General features: G+C 39.4%; 1 protein-coding gene across 8 annotated transcripts in view; it reads right to left on the bottom strand.

Annotated features, from left to right (window-relative positions):
• Positions 1-21,408, bottom strand: part of myo1b (myosin IB) — a 70,287-nt gene that overhangs the window by 12,319 nt on the left and 36,560 nt on the right. For all 8 annotated transcript variants that reach the window (XM_054786625.1, XM_054786629.1, XM_054786628.1 and 5 more), the window contains exons 7-16: positions 21,324-21,387; positions 16,329-16,427; positions 12,516-12,619; positions 11,051-11,198; positions 9,552-9,670; positions 8,530-8,616; positions 8,347-8,412; positions 2,989-3,093; positions 1,102-1,164; positions 691-891 (exon numbers count right to left, since the gene is read on the bottom strand). In XM_054786625.1, coding sequence (XP_054642600.1) covers positions 691-891; positions 1,102-1,164; positions 2,989-3,093; positions 8,347-8,412; positions 8,530-8,616; positions 9,552-9,670; positions 11,051-11,198; positions 12,516-12,619; positions 16,329-16,427; positions 21,324-21,387 — 1,056 coding nt within the window. The remainder of the gene's footprint in view (positions 1-690; positions 892-1,101; positions 1,165-2,988; positions 3,094-8,346; positions 8,413-8,529; positions 8,617-9,551; positions 9,671-11,050; positions 11,199-12,515; positions 12,620-16,328; positions 16,428-21,323; positions 21,388-21,408) is intronic.

Below are 21,408 nucleotides of genomic sequence, written 5' to 3'. Positions count from 1 at the left end.
TTAAAATGGCCCTTGGGCCACGCTTTGGACATCCTTGGTTTACAGTGTTTCTTTTTAGGAACGTACAAGTGCAAGTGTTTGTACAGGGTGACAGGTGATGATTATTTTTAGTGAAGTTGCTTCCCAGTAGTGCAGCATTAATAGTTGCATCGTGCAGACTCATCTCGACTGAACAATGGCAGCACGCATCTTATGCACTCAGCTTTGTCCGTTTACGGAGGTAAGTGTTTAAAAATAAAACAGGTGCACCGCACCTCGACGTTAAGGCCAGGTGACAAGGGGACCGGTGGCCAAGTAGCTGAGGAGATCCACCGGGTCTGAGTCGCTATTGTGTATCGCTGACACTGACGGGTGTGCGGGGCCGTACGGGTGTTGTCGCCTGTACTCTCCTGTCCTGTACTCTGTTGACGAATGCCTCACATTTTCATCGGCTTTTAGGCAGACTGTCCCTCACTTGAAATATATACAGTGTAGGAAATGGCACATTACGTCGTGCCGAGGGCTTTTCGTCAGCCTGGACAGGCGTGCGCACACATGCAAAATGTACCGCTAAACCGCCGGTGCATCAGATGGATTTTCCCGTGCAGGGCGGACCAAACAGGACCCAATTTTACCATGTACCATTACATCCATAATTATTATTAACTATGTCATCAGCTAAATATGATTTTAAAAAGTCAAAAGTAATACCTTGCCGGCATAGTGCTGGATGCGGAAGCAACAGTGAGGCAAGCTGTGGTCATTGAGGAACTTTGAATTCTTGCTGAGACGACTCTCAAAGTGCTGGTGCTCAGCACAGATCATGTTGAGTTTGTCAAGGAAGGTTTCATCCGTCACCGTTCCAGGACGCAAGCACTCCTCATCCAACATTGCCAAAATGCCATTTTGGTGCTGGTGTTGCAAAGTGTCAAAACAAGAAAGGCATTATGTACTCCTTGTTGATACACACCATTTCTTCAAACTTAAAACCTTGTTTGATTTTATGAAAAGTGTCAAGTCTTCAAAGATCAAAGCACTGGAACGTTTTTTCATTAATGGCTATTTTCCATTACAGTGCCAGATTAGATGTCGTTTTTTTTCACCAGTGGGAATCTGACTTACGTTCTCAATGAGGTCACAGATAATGGCATTGTTGAAATATTCAATGTTGGTCCACTCAATACCCTGCAACAAAAGGAAATTGAGGTCAGCGTTACAATGGTTTCATGTTAAAGAACAAAAGTGATGTTTTGAACAAGGAAATTGGACCACAGACTGTTCAGCACAACTTGGATTTTTACAAAAGCCCTCTATCAATGTGGCACATTTTTATTACATGTGGAAAATTGCATCTTGTGAATAAAAATGAGTGTCACAATGAAACAAATGCACTGTTCTGAGTTAACATGCATCACACATTTCCTCCAGCCATGCTCTCACAGCTGGCTGTGACAGAGAATGGAAACAAAATACTTAGTGGACCTCTAAATCATTGCGGGTAATGGGCTGGGAACATAGCTTCAGTTGATATTTGGAGGCTGGGTGGGGTGCTACGAAGGGGTGGCTTAAACTAAAAGGGTATCAGTGCAAATTCTGATTGGTGTGCATCCCTGCTGTCAACAGGGCTGCGGTATTTTCCCATGCTGGACGCTGGACAGTGGCCAGAATATCAGTGGCAGTGGTTGTGTTTGGAGGAAAGGAGTTTAGGGGTCACCACTCATATACACAGAGCATTGGAAACAAGCAGAACTTGAAGGTCCACAACAGGGAGTGTTTTACGCTTGTCGGATTAAGGGATCACCTCTTTTTCCAGACACTCCATTGGAGGAGATGAAGATGGATTGCCTATTGAACTACAAGCACGTTTGAATGCAGATAAAAATAGCACAATGTTAAACACATGCTAGAGGACCTTTCTCTAAAGCAGTGCTTTTCAAATAGTGGGGCGGGCCCCCCTGGGAAGTGCCGAGAGGTGTTGGGGGGCGTGAGAGGCGGAGGGGACTATACTTATAAAAATGTATTTTAAGGTTGGCAGGTCCTTTAGTGTTTTTGTTCAGGCTTGAACGATGCTTGTGCCAGCAACTCATACGGTGGTTTGGACAGATAAATGAATACAGTGTTCCCTCAGGGGATAGATTCCCAAAATAGCCCGCAATAAGTGAAATCCGCGAGTAGCCAACTTCATTTTTTTTTTTTTACAATTATTATATATTTTTTAAGGCTGTAAAACCCCTCACCATACACTTTATGCACTTTTCTCAGACAGCCAATCACATTTTATCACATTTCGCTCTAGGTCTACAACGGTCTACAGCCAATCAGGACGCGGAAAACAATGCCGGTGCAGACAGACGAGAGAGGGAAGAGATAGACACTCAACTTCCCAAAATGCAATTCTTCTTAAAGGGCCAGGCTGTAACCGCATTCATACGCTGTGATAAAAAAAAAACCCAAAAAAACACTAAAAAGAATCTGCAAAACAGCAAATCCGCGAAAGGTGAAATGCGACGGCGCGAGGCAACACGGTATTACAATTGTATTCAATAGCACAGTGTATTGCAATCATTAACTTTCACAAATTTCCATAATGGAAAACAAAGACTGCTGAATTAACCTGAATTAACCCACAAAGTCAGAATTAAGACGTGTCATTTAATTCACGTAATTACTCCTCTGCACATAATACAGAGAGCAGATGAAAAACGTGACCATGAACAGACAGAAATAAAAGGTTGTCGTTTAAGGCTATTTAGTGTGTTTAATAAAAGAACAATGTATAGGCCTGTTCTATATAATGGTATCACAAAATGACTTCTATTGTGGTCTAACGCTATATTGAAAATACAATGAAATTAATTTGATTGAGTATAATGACTCTACTGTATTTCACAAAGCACTGACATGTTAAATGAAGCCAGCTTACAAGTGCATCTTTAAAAAAAAAAAAAAAAAAAAAGTAATAACCAGACATCCGCTGCATCGGTGTCTTATGTAAATATACAAACTTGCCTCTCTGACGTACTCCTCCTGCTCTTCACGCAAGGTCAGCTCGATGAAGATCTGCTGCAGCTTCTCGTTGCAATAGTTGATGATGAACTGCTCAAAGCTGTTGTCCTACAGGAGCAGAAACAGAAAACACTCAGTTTATCGCCTTTAAAAGTCCCAACTTTGCTTAAACCCCAGTCATTTTTAAGAAGAAGCGTGTTATACTGACTAACCTAAAATGTGGACGCACTGTACAGTATATGGCTTTATAGCTCATCTTTATTGACACAACGAAGTTAAATCATACTGGATTAGTTTTAGAATATTTCACAACTTAGGTTGATCAGGAGCTAAACCAGGGGTGTCCAAACATTTTCCATATGCCACAGGCCCTATACTGAAAAATGAAAGGATGCAAGGGTCACTTTGATATTTTGTGAACCAACACATGCAGATAGGCTAAGAAGTTAAATAAAACTGCATCTCAGCTTTGTGATGCTACTAAATGCTACTAAAATGGCGTTATTTTTCCTCATAATATTACGACGTTATTCTTGTAACATTAAGTTTTTTCTTGTGAAAATACGACTTTTATATCTTAGTTAGTTTTTATTTTCCAACCATTTCAGATTTCATCTTCTAAATTTTCTTCTCGTAATTATGACTTTATTACCATAATATTTTGACTTTATTCTCGTAACATAACTTTTTTCCCCCACAAAATAATAAAAATGTATTTTAATTTAAACTTTAGTTGTCCTTTTGTTTGTTTCTCATAATATGACTTAACTTTATGCCACTAAAATGATGCTATTTTTCCACATCATATGACATTATTGTTGTAAAATTACAACTTTTTGTTGTTGGATGACAACTTTTTCCTATATTATTTTGACTTTATTCTTGTAAAATTACTGTTCATTTTTCACTTTTGTTGCTGTTTTTTTTTTTTTTAACGTTTTCTTGTTAGATTTTTAGAATATGCTTCGGGTCAATAAAAAAACAAACAAACAAACAAAAAAAAACCTGCGGCCACAAATGGCAGACAGACTGATGCAGAGTCTGCATCACTGCAGACGCCGCACCAATCCGCCTGTCAGTCTCGCATTCCAAGACCCAGAGGTACGCAAACCCCTCCACTTAGGGCAGGATTTCAATCCCCGACCCGGAGATGGCACTCCACCATTTTCCGGGCAGGAACCATGGAGTCGGGCTTTGAGGTACTGACTCTCATCCCAGCCGCTTCACACTCGACTGCGAACCAATCCGGTGAAAGCTGAAGATCAGGCCCAATCCAGTCATTGTTTAGAATTATTTTACATTTTCTTCATGTACAACTATAAATTACTGTATGCTCTATAAAATTTATTTTTATAAATTTTTGGGGGTCTGGAACCGATTAATTGGACTTACATTTTTTCCTATGGGGAAAAAAAGCCTCCGTTTTCGTACGTTTCAGTTTTCGAAGTAACTTTTGGAACGAATTAATGGTGAAAACTGAGGTTCCACTGTAACTCCCTTGTCCTTCTTGTCACTTTCTCATTTTGTGGCATCCACCAAACGCACATTAACAATCTGAACAGTAGACTGCAGATATTATTAGTCTCGCTTGTGTAAACAGATGGGCCCTTAGGATAAATCCCCATTAGAAAGTGTTCTTGTAAGCTGTCCTAGCTGGTCATTAAATATTTACAAGCAATTACAATTGTTGTCAATTATGACCCATTGAGGGGTGAGTCATGCTCCGTGGCAGATGGCCAGATTGTACCGGGTGTTGGGTTAGGAATGACTTGCTATGACAATAAGGTGGTTAGGTGTAAGTTCAACGTAACAGCTTACCCAATGAAGGACACAGCAAGGTTTCTCAATGACAAGGAAATGGGGCACAAAGGTAATCTGTTTCTCATTTAAAGACCCATTTCCTTTTGCTGGGAAACCATAGTAGCCTTCACCTCTAAAAACTCACACACGCACTCCAGAGCAAAGCAGAGCAAGTGGCAGCAGACACAAGGCTGAAAAAGGACTTGCAGTCATGTCACAAGTCATTTACAGTCAGCCCTAATTTTTTCACATAGGTAAAAAAAAAAAAAACATTTGTGGCGCCCCTATGAACTGTGCTCAAAATGCTTAGGAAAATGCTTTGTTGAAATTCCGAATGACTCACGGGGTCAACGTTGCATAACGCCACATTTGGTGTGTTTGTCAGAAAAATAATAGAGCATGCAACACAGTTGGGGCGCATGTTTTGCCAAATTGTCACCCTTTTGTGTGAAGTAGTTCAGGACAACAACAGTTGCACCATGGGGTGCCCTCACATTTTTACATGACTGTAGACTGTAACTTAAAAATATCTGCCTCAACATCGCAGAAATATTATGCTAAACAGTTATGCCACTGATATTTATAGCTCAAGAGGTTAACTGTAAATAAACATTTACGTAGCGCATACAGGTGATCCTCGTGTTAAGACGTTTCGTGGTTATAGATGCACTCCCATAAATATTAATACTGTAGGAAAAGAAAAACAACTAGTTACGTGTGTGCGGTGAAGTGGTACTTAAGTTTGGCGTTGCCACACTGAGGAAGGATAACATTTACTTGGACTTGGGTGTTAATTTAGCTGTAATTTAGGCATAAGTTAACTACAGTTACACTAAAACACAACTTACATCACAGTCGTAGGAACAGAACGCGTTCGTAGAGGACCACATGTATACACGACATTCAACTGACTACCAACGTATGAGTTGCTAACTGCTTTAGGAAGGTAAAGCAACCAAAATAGAGTGAAACCTCTTTTAGCATCTCGGTTAATGAAAATGTACGCCAAATTATTTTCTCGGCTTGCGTACATTTTCCTATTTGCATACAATATGACGTGCGTCTCATCGTGTTATTTATATTTATTTACTGCGTGAATCCAGCTATGTTCTTAATGTATTCTTATCACAAAACGTCCTGTTTTGCTCACTAACAAAATGGCAACTGGAACCGGAAGTCAGCTATACCACCTGTCGATAATGTCATCGGCGGTGACTCTCAAAAATGTTAACACAAAACACATTTTATAGTTTTCCGTGCATAAAACAATTTTAAATGCATGTAAATGGCGGATGAAAGGGATACATGATCATTTTACTGGTTACTTTTACCTTCAGTGAAGACGTGACTGTTCCCAAAGACAAGATGCGGCACCGAGATGAACATTCCTCTTCAACACCACCTTCCTATTTTGTCATGAGCTACTTCTTGAATTCAATAGTGTTTCTCACCTTCCTTATCGAAACACTGTCACTTGCAAACTTTCTCTGGCTCCATTTTGTGTTACTGAGGTGAAAAACACTATTGAATTCAAGAAATAACTCATGGCTAAACAGGAAGGTGGTGTTGAAGAAGAAGGTGTTGATCTCGCTGCCACATTGTGTCTTTGGGAGCAGTCACATTAATCATGTCTTCAATGAAGGTAAAAGCAACCTTAAATGTTAGTTTATTCCTTTCATTCATCATTTATGTATATATACAGTATACGCATTTGGAATTGTTTTCTACATGTAAAACTAATTGTAAAACTATCTTTCTGGAACGGAATAATTTGATTTACATTATATCTTATGGGAAAAATGTATTTGGTTAGCATCTGTTTCGGTTAGAGTCAGACCTCCCAGAACAAATTAATGACGCTAACCAAGGTTCCACTGTATAACAGTAATACAGAAGAAACTATCTTGGCAAATAAAGTAAGAGTCACAGTCCCAAAGAATGTGTGATCTCAAACAAATGTTTGCATTACCTCAGAGCCAGCAGCACAAAACACAGCCTGTTGTTGATTCAACACGTTAACAGTTTTTGACAGGCTGCGGACACAATACAACCTTCTTGCAGGCTGTTTTAATTGTTGTCAACATGTCATGGCTCCACTCCACACAAAGTGTTTTTAAGCATCTTTTTAGCCGTGTGGCTGTTGCTGCACCCGAATGATCTTAGTAGTGAGGGCCTGAATTAAGCTGATCACAGCATGCACAATAACACAGCAAACAGCAGGCTGGTGCAGACGTTACTTACTGCATCCTGGTGACCAAGACACAAGACGACAGTCAGAGGAGAGGAATGGCTTGAGAGTGAGTGGAGTGAATGAGCAGGGGTATGAAAAAGACATGAACGCATGGGGGTTGGGGGCATTCGTGCAACTCTGCAAGAAATATTTGTTCCACCATTTATTCTGGTCAGGGCACTCAGCATCTCCCACGCTCTTAGAAGTGCATACTCATTTACATGCAGTCACACAGTAAATTAAGCAGCACACAATGCTCACATCCTAATATAGTTAACGACAGAAAAAATACACAGTACAGTGTTCCCTCGTTTATCGTAGGGGATAGGTTCCCAAAATGGCCCGCAATAAGTGAAATCCGCAAAGTAGCCAACTTTAGTTTTTTTTACAATTATTATATATGTTTTAAGGCTGTAAAACCCCTCAGTATAAACTTTATACACTTTTCTCAGACAGGCATTAACACTGTCTCACATTTCTCTCTTGTTTAAACACTCAACACTCTTCCACCTCGTCCTCTTCCTTGAACCGAAGATTAATTTACTCTGTAATGATGCCCTACAGCCGCTTAGCTTCCTTTTCTTCTGTTGTTTATTGGCGGTTAGTAAGCAGCTCACCCGGTTAGCTAGTTTGCTAGCGGCGACAACCACAATAGGAAACCGCACAAAGAAGATTGTTGACAATGGTCTACAGCCAATCAGGACGCAGAAGACAATGGGCGGTACAGACAGAAGACAGAAGATAGAACAGAACTACAACACTCAACTTCCCACAATGCACTTCTTAAAGAGCCAGCCTCGGCCTGTAACAGCGTTCACAGACTGTACAAAAACAAACAAAATAAAACACTAAAATTGCACACAAAATAAAATCCACAAACAGCAAGTCTGCAAAAGGTGAACCGTGATGGAGCGAGGGAACACTGTATATAAGTAGTAAAATATGAATACAAATGAGGTAGAACATTATATATTTAGCCCAATTTCCATCTAATGCTTACTATGAAATAGCCAATAAATCTATATAAATAGTGTTTCCACTACAGATGAGAAACCTTCAGGTTCAGTTTATTATGTTCATTGTGAGATGCAGATATTAGTGTGAAAATTAATGTGCAACCAAATAGGAATTTACTCCAGACAGCAGTGAAGCTTAACTAATCTAATACGACTATGCTTTCATCAGACCACAGTTGCTGATAAGCTCCTTCGCAGGTATGGCATCACAGGCGCATAACAACCCAGGGCAAAATCCTTTTATAGCTGCTAATATGGAAGGCCTTGTGAAAGACAGACAGAGAGATAGACAGAAAGACATTTTAGTCTTCTTACCTCAAATATCTCGAAGCCATAGATGTCCAGCACACCCATGACCTTGTGGCGGGTTTTAGCTTGTGCCTGTAAGCAGACGATTTTGTCAAAATGAGAAATTCAGAAGGCAAGTGGTGTAGTACCAGCGTTATGTAGTGTGGAATATATAAAAATCGCACAAAACAAATAATGGGTACTATTTACCTTTATGCTTTCATTGATCCTATTAACAATCCAGCTAAACAGACGGCTATAGAGATTTTTGGCAAGGGCATCACGGGCATAATAGGCCTGCAAAATAAAAATACACAAAAATAATATTAAAGGGGAGAAACAAAACAAAAATGTAAGTACCGTACAGACATGATAAAGCGGTATCTAAAGCCTCATTTTCAGGGGAATCCCCACTCTCTCATCCTGACACGCACATACATTGACAGGTTTTCACAGTGCGGGGATTGGAACACCAATATAAATGAAACTTTCAAGATTAAACACACTTAATACACAACATAATCATCAAACTTATTCATTTAACTCACACAGCTCAATGAAGAACTTCATGCCGCGTCTCCTTCCTTCTTTCTGCTATGACTGTGTGCTCTGTGCTATAAGGCTTTCAGGTGCACTCGGAATTATGAGTATTAGTCGCTAATTGTTTTTCATGTTTATTCACGTACCCTCTATGACGTTTGGCGTATCCCAGGGAGTGCGTGTACCCTACTTTGGGAACCTAGGGTTCAGACTGTAATGTTGTTTAATTAGGACACAAATTATGTCGAGCTTGGAGATTGTAGCTGTTGGGCCAGCCACTGACTAAATAAATACACATTTCATTCATTTGTGAATATGATGTTAAAATACGGATGTTTGATCCTGATGCGAACTCGATGTGAATACAGTAAGAGGACATCACCGGCAAAGGCCAACCACAAGCATTACCCTGAAGTTATTTTTTTAAATAAACATTTCATCTCTCCTTATAATACAGCAAGTTTACAGAAACCCCATTCCGAGCACACTTGTGAACAGCTTAAGTGCACCCGCCGACCTCCACAACATCACCCTCATATGAATCTCCAAGAGTAATACGGCTCATCTAGAATAAGAGAGGTTTTCATGCAATACTGACATGAATATGAGGCGTGTGAGTGTGTGTACATAACAGAAGTGGGACATGGATTGCATGAAGTACTGCTTTTCCCATATAAAACGTTCACTCTGACCTGGGCAACATTCAAGGTCGTAGACACTTTCTCCATTTTTGCCTCAACAGTGCGGTAGCTGAATGCCCTTTCCAGCACAGACTGTTCGATCCCCAGCAGCTCACACATCTCTTTTAGATCTGCACATCAGACAAAAGGGAACAACACATGGTCAAAGCGATAAACATCCGGCCACCGCTAGCCATCAGGAGAAATGATGCGAGTCACAACTTAAATGTCAACATTGTTTTTCTTTCTCTTTGCTCGTAGGCAAGAATTTGGTAAAGGCAAAGAAGTTCAGCTTATCAGCCACTGATTGCACCCTCTTATATGCTTGTAGACATTTTTGCAGATAGAGATCACCACCTGAAAATGATTTCCTAAAATAACTGTACAATATACTACAGCTTTTGCCCTAGCCTCAAATACTTGTATGTAACGAGAGTATCTGTATAGTGCAACTGTGAGTGGTACACACAACAAATACTGCAAACAGATGCTGTACATATGGCAGGCTTTCCGAACCAACTAACTAAAAACTTAACAAGCGAGTCAAAATCTATAGTTGAGGTGCATTCGAAACTTGTAATTTTTTTTTTTTTTGCACTGTTCAATCACGCCATATCATAAACAAACATGTAAAAATATATTTTAAAAAATTCTAAAAACTACAATGTTAATATTCACGAAAAACAGTGGCAAATAAAAACTTTGGACACCACATAATCAACTTAATATTTTATTCATGTGGAGTAATTTGGCATATTTTTTCACAAATATACTAATTAATAAATCACGTTGTTTTGTGATCAAATACGGCCTATTAGTAAAAAATATATATTCATATTAAAGCAAATTGTACATAGTTTTTGTCTAAATTAAGCATTTTCAAGCATAAAAATGGCTAAGTAAACTAAAATACAAATATAAGGCATTCAGAGAGATGCGTTCAAAGACCCATAAGGGCATTGGTGAAATGGTAGTATTCTACACTGGTCACTAGTTACTGTACTGTAATGTTCAGTGAGGCACACACACCAGATTTGATCACCTGAACAACTGGCTGTTATTATATTGCTTTTTTGTTATCTCACTACAGGCACAATACTAATAACATAATAATAACTAAAATAATGATTAAAAAAATTTATTATAAATAATGATGGGCTACTGTTGCATCAGTAATTCAGCTAAAACAGCTCTGATTATATCGCCTATATTGGATAATACGAGTGTAAAGGTTACTATAAAGTTGTTATTTCATGTCTAGAGGGCTCTAATGTTATTTAGAAGGTCGTACACCAAGTTTCTATGGTCTACCTACAAAAATATTCAATTTATAAATAAGGAATCCTACTTTGCGGAAATTCACTCATCACTGTTGGGTCTGGAACAAATTAACCACGATAAACGAGGGATTACTGTACTCCTAAAAGTACACTGTACTCCTCAAGCATTACAATTACTCAAATAACTAATATCGAATCCCGACATCGTCTTTGCGCTCCATCCGGCCGTACCGTTTTTATCTTTGACACGGCTTTCATCTGTGCCGTTGCAGCGTGACTCTGGCTTGAACTCGATGTTGCCAAGTTTCAAGACAGCTGCAACCAGCTCGAGCACAGACTGTACCTCATCCTCCATAAAGCCCACAATCTGCATTGCGTTCTGGGGACAGAAAATGAAATGAGTCAGATTGGCAGGCATTGATCATTTGGAAAGAACAGAGAGTAAACTACAATACAGTCATGGAATAATAGTTTGATCCTCCACTGATATTGCAAGTTTACACTCTTAGAAACAGTCCATAATTTTATGGTAGGTTTATTTTGACCCTCAAAAACAGAATTATAGTAACCCATCCCAAAACAACATTACATTAACGGCTATAAATACATTTATATATTACAGCGAAATTATTTGAGTCACTAAAAACTAGCAAACATTCTGACCTCCTCAGATGGTTATGTGCCCTTGATGCAAAAAGCTTAGAGACAAAGACCACTGTTGACGTGATTATTCGAAAATGAAGAAACACAAGATAATAGTAAATCCCCCTCGCTTGGGAGCTGGATGCAAGATCTCACTTAGTGGGGTAAGGATGATTCTATGTAAGGTGAGGGATCAGCCCAGAATTACATGGGAGGATCTTGTTAATGTGCTCAAGGGAATCTGAACCACAGTCACCAAGGGAGCGATCGGTAACACACTTTGCTGCAATGGACTGAGATCCTGCATGGCTTGCAAGGTACTCCCTTGATCTTTAGGCCTGTGTGAAGCACCAGTGAACACCTGAATGACTCAGAAAAGGTTTGGGAGAATGTGATGTGGTCATATGAGCTTTCTGGCATCAACTTAACACACCATGATTGCAAATGTTCTGCAATGGGTCTGGGTCTGTAGAATCTTGGATAAAAACTGCCTGGGGTCAGCCAGAACAATGAAGATGGTTGAAGGTTGTACCTTACATGTTACTTACCCCCAACTCAGGACTCAGAACTCAAACTAGGAACATTTGTATACTAATGCCAAAGCAGGGTGGATCGCCAGAGTGCAAACAAAGTGGTGTGTTATCGACACAACATCCATGTATCAGCATGAGGAAAGAAAGGAGCGATACTGTTCAGGCAGACCAGAACACAATTAGGAGCCACGTGTAACTGCTTGTGCCCAAAAGCTGAACCTTAGAGTGAAATGATGGTTAATCAACACAAAATGTGACCATTCAAGATTTTGCAGACTTTTAAAAGGTCAGATTCAGTTCAAAGTTCACCAAGTTTTACAGCAGGTGGGAGGAAGCCTGGTGTGCAGTTTTCGCAATCTTCTACTTTGAGTCTGTTATATCTCAATGATAAGGAGAAATTCAAACCTGCCTTAACCCTCAGTATTTTCATACAACAAAGACAGGCTGAGGGAACTTAAAAATACCCTCACCAATGCTCAGAGAGTACTTGAAGTATTTCAACATTTGCTTGTTGCACTCACTCTGACTGTCCTAAAGTTGGTGGCGTCATCCAGGCCGTTGACTACTGCAGAGTCAAGGCTTAAGTAGTTGTACTTGCTGAAGTCCCGGTCCAGCTTCAGTTTCTCTGTTACACACAAACCAGGAGCATATATTATAATCAGCATTATATAATATTACAGCATGCCACAATTAAGAACATGGGTTTTCTCCGGGTACTCCGGTTTCCTCCCACATTCTAAATTATCCATATCCACGGATGAATGTGAGTGTGAATGATTGTTTGTCTATATATGCCCTGCGATTGGGTGTGTCCCCCACCTCTCGCCCAAAGTCAGCTGGGATAGGCTCTAGTGAGGATAAGCGGCATAGAAAATTGATGGAACCGTAAAATAGAAGAATATGACAGGAGTGCATTCATTATCAATGCACAGTGTACAACAAAACTGCATAAATCCTGTCTTGAGGTGCATGGCGATATTTAACTCATTCGATCCCAAGCATTTTTCAAAAGACAAACCCTTTGTTACCGGCCATTTTTAACAATTTTAACTGATTTTTCAAGGCACATTGAATATTGTGTTGTATGACTATATAAACATGGAACCTACTCAGAGAAAGACTAGACTCTTGTCCTTCACCAGAAAAAAAAATGTTTGTTTCTACCTTTTTCTGTTCTTTAGTAATGAGCAGTAGAACTTAGATAAGTTTCAGGAAAATATCAGTTCCTGATTAGAAAAGGGAGAAAACCAGGCTTTTTGTGGAAAGATACATTTCAAGCATAACTTTCACTTTGACACAAATATTTTGTGCTTTTGTGACAGCTCAAATATCTAACAACTATACCGACATAAACAACACAACAAGGGGTTTTTTTTTACATCAAAATAAGAATTTATTTACAAACATAACACCATGAAGTATTTGTCACATTTGGAACGGAAGTATGTGTGTGCATGTGTGTGCGCATATGCGTCAAAATGTCCCTACAATGCGTAACCTTCTGCACGCTACACCATGCCATGCTCTCTCACTCTCTCACACCTGTCATGTGTTGATTTGTCCATGAACACGATCCCTGCCGAGCTCTTATCAAATGCCCTTCTGCCACCTTGTGGCCGTTTTTATGGCTTAAAAGTGCCCTAAAGTATTAATGCATTAGAGGAGAGTCGCATCATCACCTCTTTTTGCCTATCGCGTAAAAGACGTATAAATACGTTGTTGGGATCGGGTGTTTGGGTTTATAAAAACGTGTAAATACATGTTTGGTATTGAATGAGTCCATTCGCATGGCAAACAAATTCAGGCTGGTATGATGTTTCCTGTGTGTGCTGATTTTAAAGATAATCTCCACGTCATTGTACATCTGTCACTAGATTTATGAACAGATGTGTTATAATGCTCGACCAAGTCAGTTATAACATACAGTAATCCCTCGTTTATCGCCGTTAATTGGTTCCAGACCATACCATGATAAATGCATTTCCGCAAAGTAGATGTCCTTATTTATAAATGGAATACTTTTGCAGTTAGAGCATAGAAAACCTGTTTACAACCTTCTAAATAGCGTAAGACTATTAGAGACCTCTAGACTTGAAATAACAACCCCATAGTCACCTTTACACTGGTATTCCCCAATATAGTAGACATAAGAGAAAATCAGACATAATATGGACTCATATGAGTAAAAAATATGTAACATTTATTAAAACATGCTTATTTTTTACTATTAATAAGCCGTAGTCAACCACGAAACAGCGATAATTTATTAATTAATACGTTTTGAAAAACAATGATAGAGTGAAGCCGTGAAATTCAAAGAGCGATGTGGTGAGGGACAACTGTGTGTGAGGTGTGTTAAGAAGCAGAGTTATGATGCCATCTACTGTTTGGAGTCGTGACGACAAGCTACACAGAGTCTCATTATAATGTGTTTGTGAGTGAAGGTGCAGAGGTAGAGCCAAATCTAAAATAACAATGTTAATAATAATAATAAAAAGTAGCACCAAATTTATTTGTGGTCGTCTAACTTTATTTAGGGTCACCACAAATAAATTCACAAAAATTCAAGGTTGGATGGTACACATATAGTGGATATATCGACACACAAATGGAATTCAATGGACTAGATGAGCAGCCTTTCTCAGCAGTGGAAGACACCGGGTTCCGCTGACTGCTCTCTCACTTGGAGCCCAGCTAATTTGCCACCCGAAAGTCCTGCCAGAGCTCAGACAATGTACTCTCACATTGAAGTTTCATCCTCAGTTTCACAAGTGATATACAGTGTTCCCTCGCTGCATCACAATTCACCTTTCGCGGACTTGCTGTTTTGCAGAATTTTTTTCAGTACTTTTACAGTCCATGAATGTGTTCTGCGTCCTGATAAGGGAGAACCCACGTGTTGTGTCTGTATCCTGATTGGCTAAGGTATTGTCGACCATTGTCAATCGATCTCCTCCATGCCTTCCTCTGCTGTACAGAATGCGATCGGCTTGCAGAATTTACATAAATGTTCGATCACTAGCAGTGTGACTCTGAAGTGCTGTATGTTTGCAAGTTTTATACAAAATACAAAAATGCTACAGTACAGGGGGATGGCGCCAGGACGAAGAGGCAAAAAGCGGAATACAAGTGAGTCAATAATTTCTTGGGTCCAACCTCTTAGTTGATCATTAAAACTCAAACTAAGGTTTGAACTTTTTTGAGTGTTTAAACAAGAGAGACATCTGAGAAAATGTTACTGCCTGTCTGAGAAAAGTGTATAAAGTGTATGGTGAGGGGTTTTACAGCCTTAAAACATAAAATAATTGTAAAAAAAAAATAAAGTTGGCTACTTTGCGGATATCACTTATTGCGGGCTATTTTGGGAACCTATCACCCGTGATAAACGAGGGAACACTGTATGTTCTCTTGGGGAAATTAAGTAAAATATGTTTTGTCGAAATTAAGGTAATTTTATGGTTCCTTTTTTCAGATCATATAGCAAATAGCAGGGGTGCAGCCAGGAATTCTAGTGGCGTTGGGCGCCCCTTTTTGTTTTATTTATTTATTGGAACCCCTGGTAGTCAGGAGCCATTGGAATTGTCCAAACTTTTCCACTGTATACACCGCCCTGGGCTAATAGCACTCATCATAAATAAATTGAACAATTTACAGGTAATCCGTGTGATCAGTATCAGAGGATCTCACTCATGGATGATCGGTGTCGGACATCGGAATCGGTAGCATAAAACCAAGTGTTGACTATATCTACATAAAGGCTTCTCTGATGCGTGTGCTCTGATGTCAAAAGCTATTATACTCTCGTCCTATGTACGGTACATAAAACAATGCCCGCTATCCACAGAAAAGCAAATACAAGGAACAGGTTTCACAGCCTTCCTTTGTTCTCTACAGTGTTTGTTAAGCAGGAAGAAGGTGCCATTAATGGGACAATGTGTTTGTCCAGCTGCACTATGGCAGCAAATGCTCACGCCACTTCTTGGTGAACCTACATTACTTTTGTGTACACAAAAAAAAAACAATGAATGAAATTCAAAACTGGTAATAAGGACACACACATTAGGCTTATACTGATCATTGTAGTCTGAGGAATACCCAAGATGACATAATGAAAAGAGGAAATAATAATGGTGAGTTTAGTTTACTCAGGAAAATAGCAACTGGCTAACCAAGACTTCATTCAAGTTTGATTGATCATTTCTTGTGCACTGATGTGCATATTTATGCCACTAAGACTAAGAGTCATTAAAGTTGCAAGTTAATTGAACAACGATGCTGATACAAACATCATTCAAAAGTATACGCCAATTTAAAAAGGTGTGCTTCAAACTTACTGAGTGTGTCATCAGAAGCGCCAGACAAGAGCTGATAAAAGATGTGGAAGTTCCTCTCTCCTCTTGGCTGTTTCACCACACGGGACTTCTCCAGCAGATCTAAAAGAGCGCCGGAAAAACAAATGGAAACAATGCTGGTAAAATGTCCGGTGCTAACAATGGCTGACATTTTTCTTGTATCATTTCACGAGGCCATCTAAACAATACATGGTTGACTTCCTATGCCAGGCTAACGCTTACTGCCTAGAGCAGGGTTGTCCAAACTTCTTCCACCGAGGGCCATTTACAGACAAATCTAAGGAGCCACTTTGATATTTTGCAAACCGACTAGGGGTGTTCCCATCCAATATTAATATCTGATACTGGCCAGATAAACAAAACAACAATTATCAGATTTAAAAAATGTATTTTATTTTAAAAATGTATTTTATTTTAATGTACAAGTTTCCCGTGGTGGGACAGAACCGGGGAAGTTTGGTACGACCAAACTCATTGTTCATTAGCAGCAGCGTTAAATGGGAAACTCCCACGGGACGATAAGAAGTCATTAGCTATAACAGAAAAGGTGACCAGCAGGGTGGGTGAAACTATACTCCAGATTATTACTTCTTAATACTATTACTATTACTCCTTAATAAAGTAAATGGGTCTGTTTCTCATACCTACTGTTGCCGATTGTTCTTCTCTCAGTAATATGACTTAATCAAACCCTTTCTAACATCCAACACTACAAAATGAGTAATAAAAGTATGTATGTATGATTCATGCTGATATCAGATTGATATCGATATTGGCAGTTTTCAAGCTGTAATATTGGTATCGGATCGAAATAAAAGTTGTATCGTGACACCCCTTAAACCAAACCCTGTGGTTATATTAACAAGTTAAGAAATTATACATATATTTCAAGAAAAAACTGCATCACAGCTTTGGGTGAAAACGTGTATTAGTATAAACTTTGGTCTTAGCTCTTTTTTTTTTTTTACCCCTTTTTGTATTTTCCAAGTATTTCAACTTTCTTCTTGTAAATTTTCTTTGTCATTATGACTTTATTCCCATAATATTTTGACTTTATTCCCATAATGTAACTTTTTCTGCAACCTAATTTTCCAAAAACCACAACTTTATTTGTTGTTTGGTTTGTTTCTCATAATGTTACAACTTAAAAGAACTTGTTTTCTCTTTAATATTTCAATTTTATGCTCCTAAATTGACATCATTTTCCATCACAATATTATGAGTTTATTCTTGTAAAATTACAACTTTTTCTCGTTCGTTGTATTCTTGTATAGTTGCTGATTTTTCTAATTTTTTTTCTTAGTTTTCTTGTTAAATTCTATTTTTAGAATGTGTCTCTGGTCGCAAATGGCCCCTGGGCCACACTACACCCCTGGCCTAGAGCTTTACAGCTCAACATGAGCTATACTGTACAATACTGTAGATTATTTCCCACTGTCAAACCATGTATTCAGAGTTGCTATGGTGACCAAGTAAATGTTTGTAATCATTTCCTGTTTATGCGCACACACTTCAGAATATGTCTAAGAGAACACAAAAAGATCTGCCATTACTCTATGGCTTCCACTTAACTGTACCTGATTAAAAGGGAAACGGTCATCCGCTCACCGCATTAGAGTGAGCATGATTTAATTAAAGACTACAGAGACTAGCAGCTGGCCTGCAGGATGATAGCATCCCATTTATCTGGTTAGAAATTATCCAAATGTGTCTCAAGCTTAAGTCATGTTTAGCTGCCTTATTCCTGCAATGCAATATTTTTTTAATTATAAGGCAACATACATTTCTATGAGAACAGAGAACTCCTCATTTGTCTCTCGGATGACTTGAAAGCAGATGGGGCGATCGTATCTAGTTTGACTGCATAGATGTCACGTTACAAAAACGCCGGTGTGAGTTGGTGGTGTTCTGTGCAGGTAATGTAACAAAAGTAAACAAAATGACTGACGCTACAAAAAGGGATGCGTGCTGTAAGTCGGTAGCGTTATCGCCAACGTAAATGATAGAACCCGGACCGAAAAGCGAAGTAAATGCTTAGTTTCAGTGTTGACTCAGCCACCTGCAAGAAGTGCTTGAAGTAGATATTATGCAAGTTAGGTCTTGGAAGTAATGAATGCCCATGGTGCTCTTTTTAAATGTTATTGCTGACCTTAAAGGAAAACTGCACTTTTTTAAAATTTTTAATTTTGCCCACATCCACAATCCTTATGTGAAACATGAGCACACGTCTTTCCCTTTTCTGTGCGTTCTAGAGATAAATACAGTTAGCATGCGGGAGCTAACAATGCAGGTCATGGGACACACCTATTTCGACTATAAAGCCCTCTAAAATACCCCCAACAACGTTTTATCGTTTTATATACATGCTGTGACCATACAGTAACAGGTACATTCATGATAATATGAAATAATTACAGTATTTTGCCGTATTTTGATCATTTTAACCACTACTGGAAATTCTTTCCTGGGCGCATTGATTGATGAGTCCATTGACGGGAACTAACACTACTTCCGTCAACAATAGCGGCATAGAAAGCATGTGTTTGTTTGCAACTACTAATCATGGCAGGCTTTTGTACAAATGAGGATCCAGAGCCCTATTTTTTTCAGCCTGAATATACGGAGGCTGGGCTGCAGTTTTAGAACTGAGCCCACAAGAAGAGACAGTGAAACTCCGTAGCAGATGGGGGACGAGTCATTACACCGGTATGACTCGGTGGTGTAAATGTAGAGCTTTCCAGGCCATGCCGACAGAAATGGAGTGTTTCTGCTGCACTGAGTGGCATACAGCGTTATCATCGATGGAAAGGCTTTGCGTATATGGCGAGGAGGACATTTCTCCATGAGATTGCATCACAATGAACGAAGAATTGTTAGCGCTAACAAACCCTGCAATGATAGAAACTTGTTTCCAGCTACTGTAAATAAACCGGAAAAGACTCCACAGAGCAGCTGGACAACTGTCCATGGAGTAAGTCACCATGATATTGATTCTGTTACATGGAGCACATAGCACATGATATCACAGCACAGTCCATCTAGCCGTGTATAAACAAAACATGGAACGTTGGCTAATACTTTACACATAATTTGGTTGTCTGTTCGTACTTCATATGCTCGTTCTTGTTTCCTAGTCAGTACAGATTGGTGTCCTATCACATTGTTTTGGAGGGGGCATTTTACCGCTCGGTAGTGGCGTGAGGCGCTGTGTCACTACACCAGAAAAATAGTTCTTCATGTTAGCTGCTACAATAACAATGTCGATTTAGCTTGGTTTATATATAGGACAGTTATGTACAGTAAATACAACATTCTTGTTGTTTTTTGGAGGGCTTCTTTAGGGCTTTATAGTCGAAATACGTGTGTCCTGTTACGTGCATTGTTAGTGCCCACATGGTAGCTGTTTTTTTAGCTGTTTTTCTCTCTTTAGAACACACAGAAAATAGACATGTGTGGTCATATTTCAAATAATGATTTTGGATGATGGGCAAAATTAAAAAAAAAAAAGTGCACTTTTCCTCTAACACTCCCAACAACAGTGCTTACTTCCATCACGGTGAACTCGCACACACATTTCTCCATTGCTGCCCACACCAACACCCAAACACCACACTTCCTCATTATCCACCGACAACAAACAGGATGCATTCACGATCAGCAGAATTCTTAACATCAAAGTTACAACAAGCATGTCGCCAGAATGGTGCACATCAGTTTCTGCCCAAATTTCTTCGGCTTGTATGCACTTAAACAGCGAAATGTATGCACTTAAAGTGCTACAAAACCGTGTGTTCTATATTGCTGCAATTTGTTGTGGATTTAATTTCACATTTGTGAATTATTGAAGTAATAAAATGATTATTCTGTCTTAATGTACATGTCAGAAAAAAGCATCGTTTTTGGACAAAATGTATATGTTTTCCATTTTTTCAGTCACTGTCTCAAAAATACCGATTTGGCACTGGTATCAAATAAAATGTAAACAGTACCCGACAGTAGCTAGAAACACTACAGAGACTCAGAGAGTTGTGAGCAGACATTTTTAAGTACAGTAACTATTTTCCTGTCTGATTGATGCCACACAATGCTAACGTCCCAATTCCATGTTCACTACTATACCACTTATTTGGAAAATGAGTTTTTGAGTGGGCAAGCTGTGTTGTATAGCGGCTACTCTGCATATGACTGAAGACCATACGGCATTATGCAAATAACATTAGCAAGCAAGATATTGTTGACAGATGAACACCAAAATCTGGTCCATTAAAAATGGCCCTTATAATTTGAGCTCTCGGACTCTCCCATGTAAGTGGATTCTGGGAGATCAGATCTGCTATTTTGCATTGTGCACCTGGAGATCACGCCCATTGTGAAACTGTCGCACCTGCAGGCTATGAATCACAGTGATGGCCGCATCAGTAATATAGCATCCATTAGTGAATGGCTAGCAGCAGCAATACAGAATTGCGACAACTCTAAAAGACCGGCTACTATAAGAACATCCACACTGAGTCGTCTAGCCAGCTGAAGAAGTCACATGTCAGTGGCTGTTCCTCATACTCTCGTGTCTCTTGTGCTGGAATTAACTTGGGCCAGCAAACACAGAGTCACTTGTGCCGCCACCATAAGTTCCTCTCCTTTCTGTGACCTCTGGCAGGGAATCCAGCACAGACAAAACAATGTCACAAAGTAAGATAAAAGCAAGATGAGACAAGAGCTGAAGAGAAGGGGGCACAGTTGTGGAGAGGGTATGGTTTGTTCAGTCTAGTTATTAGACCGTCTTCAGTTGGGAGTCAAAAAATCGAAAATCTGGATTGGTCCAACTCTTGAACAAACAACAGTGACATAATGTATTTTGGAAAAGATCGTATACATTTCGACAGAATTTCAGCAGTATAGAAAACGGGCAGACAGAAGTTCTATTCTATTCTATTCTATTCTATTCTATAAGGACTGTATTAGCACAAGATTACTCACAGTTGCTGATGACTCCACCCAGAGGATCTCCTTTGAAGTCAAACTCAATGTCCATGTACTTTCCCTGTGGATCAGCAAACACCAG

This window comes from Dunckerocampus dactyliophorus, chromosome 9 (genome assembly GCF_027744805.1).
Source record: "Dunckerocampus dactyliophorus isolate RoL2022-P2 chromosome 9, RoL_Ddac_1.1, whole genome shotgun sequence".
NCBI classification, from domain to species: Eukaryota; Metazoa; Chordata; class Actinopteri; order Syngnathiformes; family Syngnathidae; genus Dunckerocampus; species Dunckerocampus dactyliophorus.
This window is presented reverse-complemented; position numbering and strand designations above follow the sequence as displayed.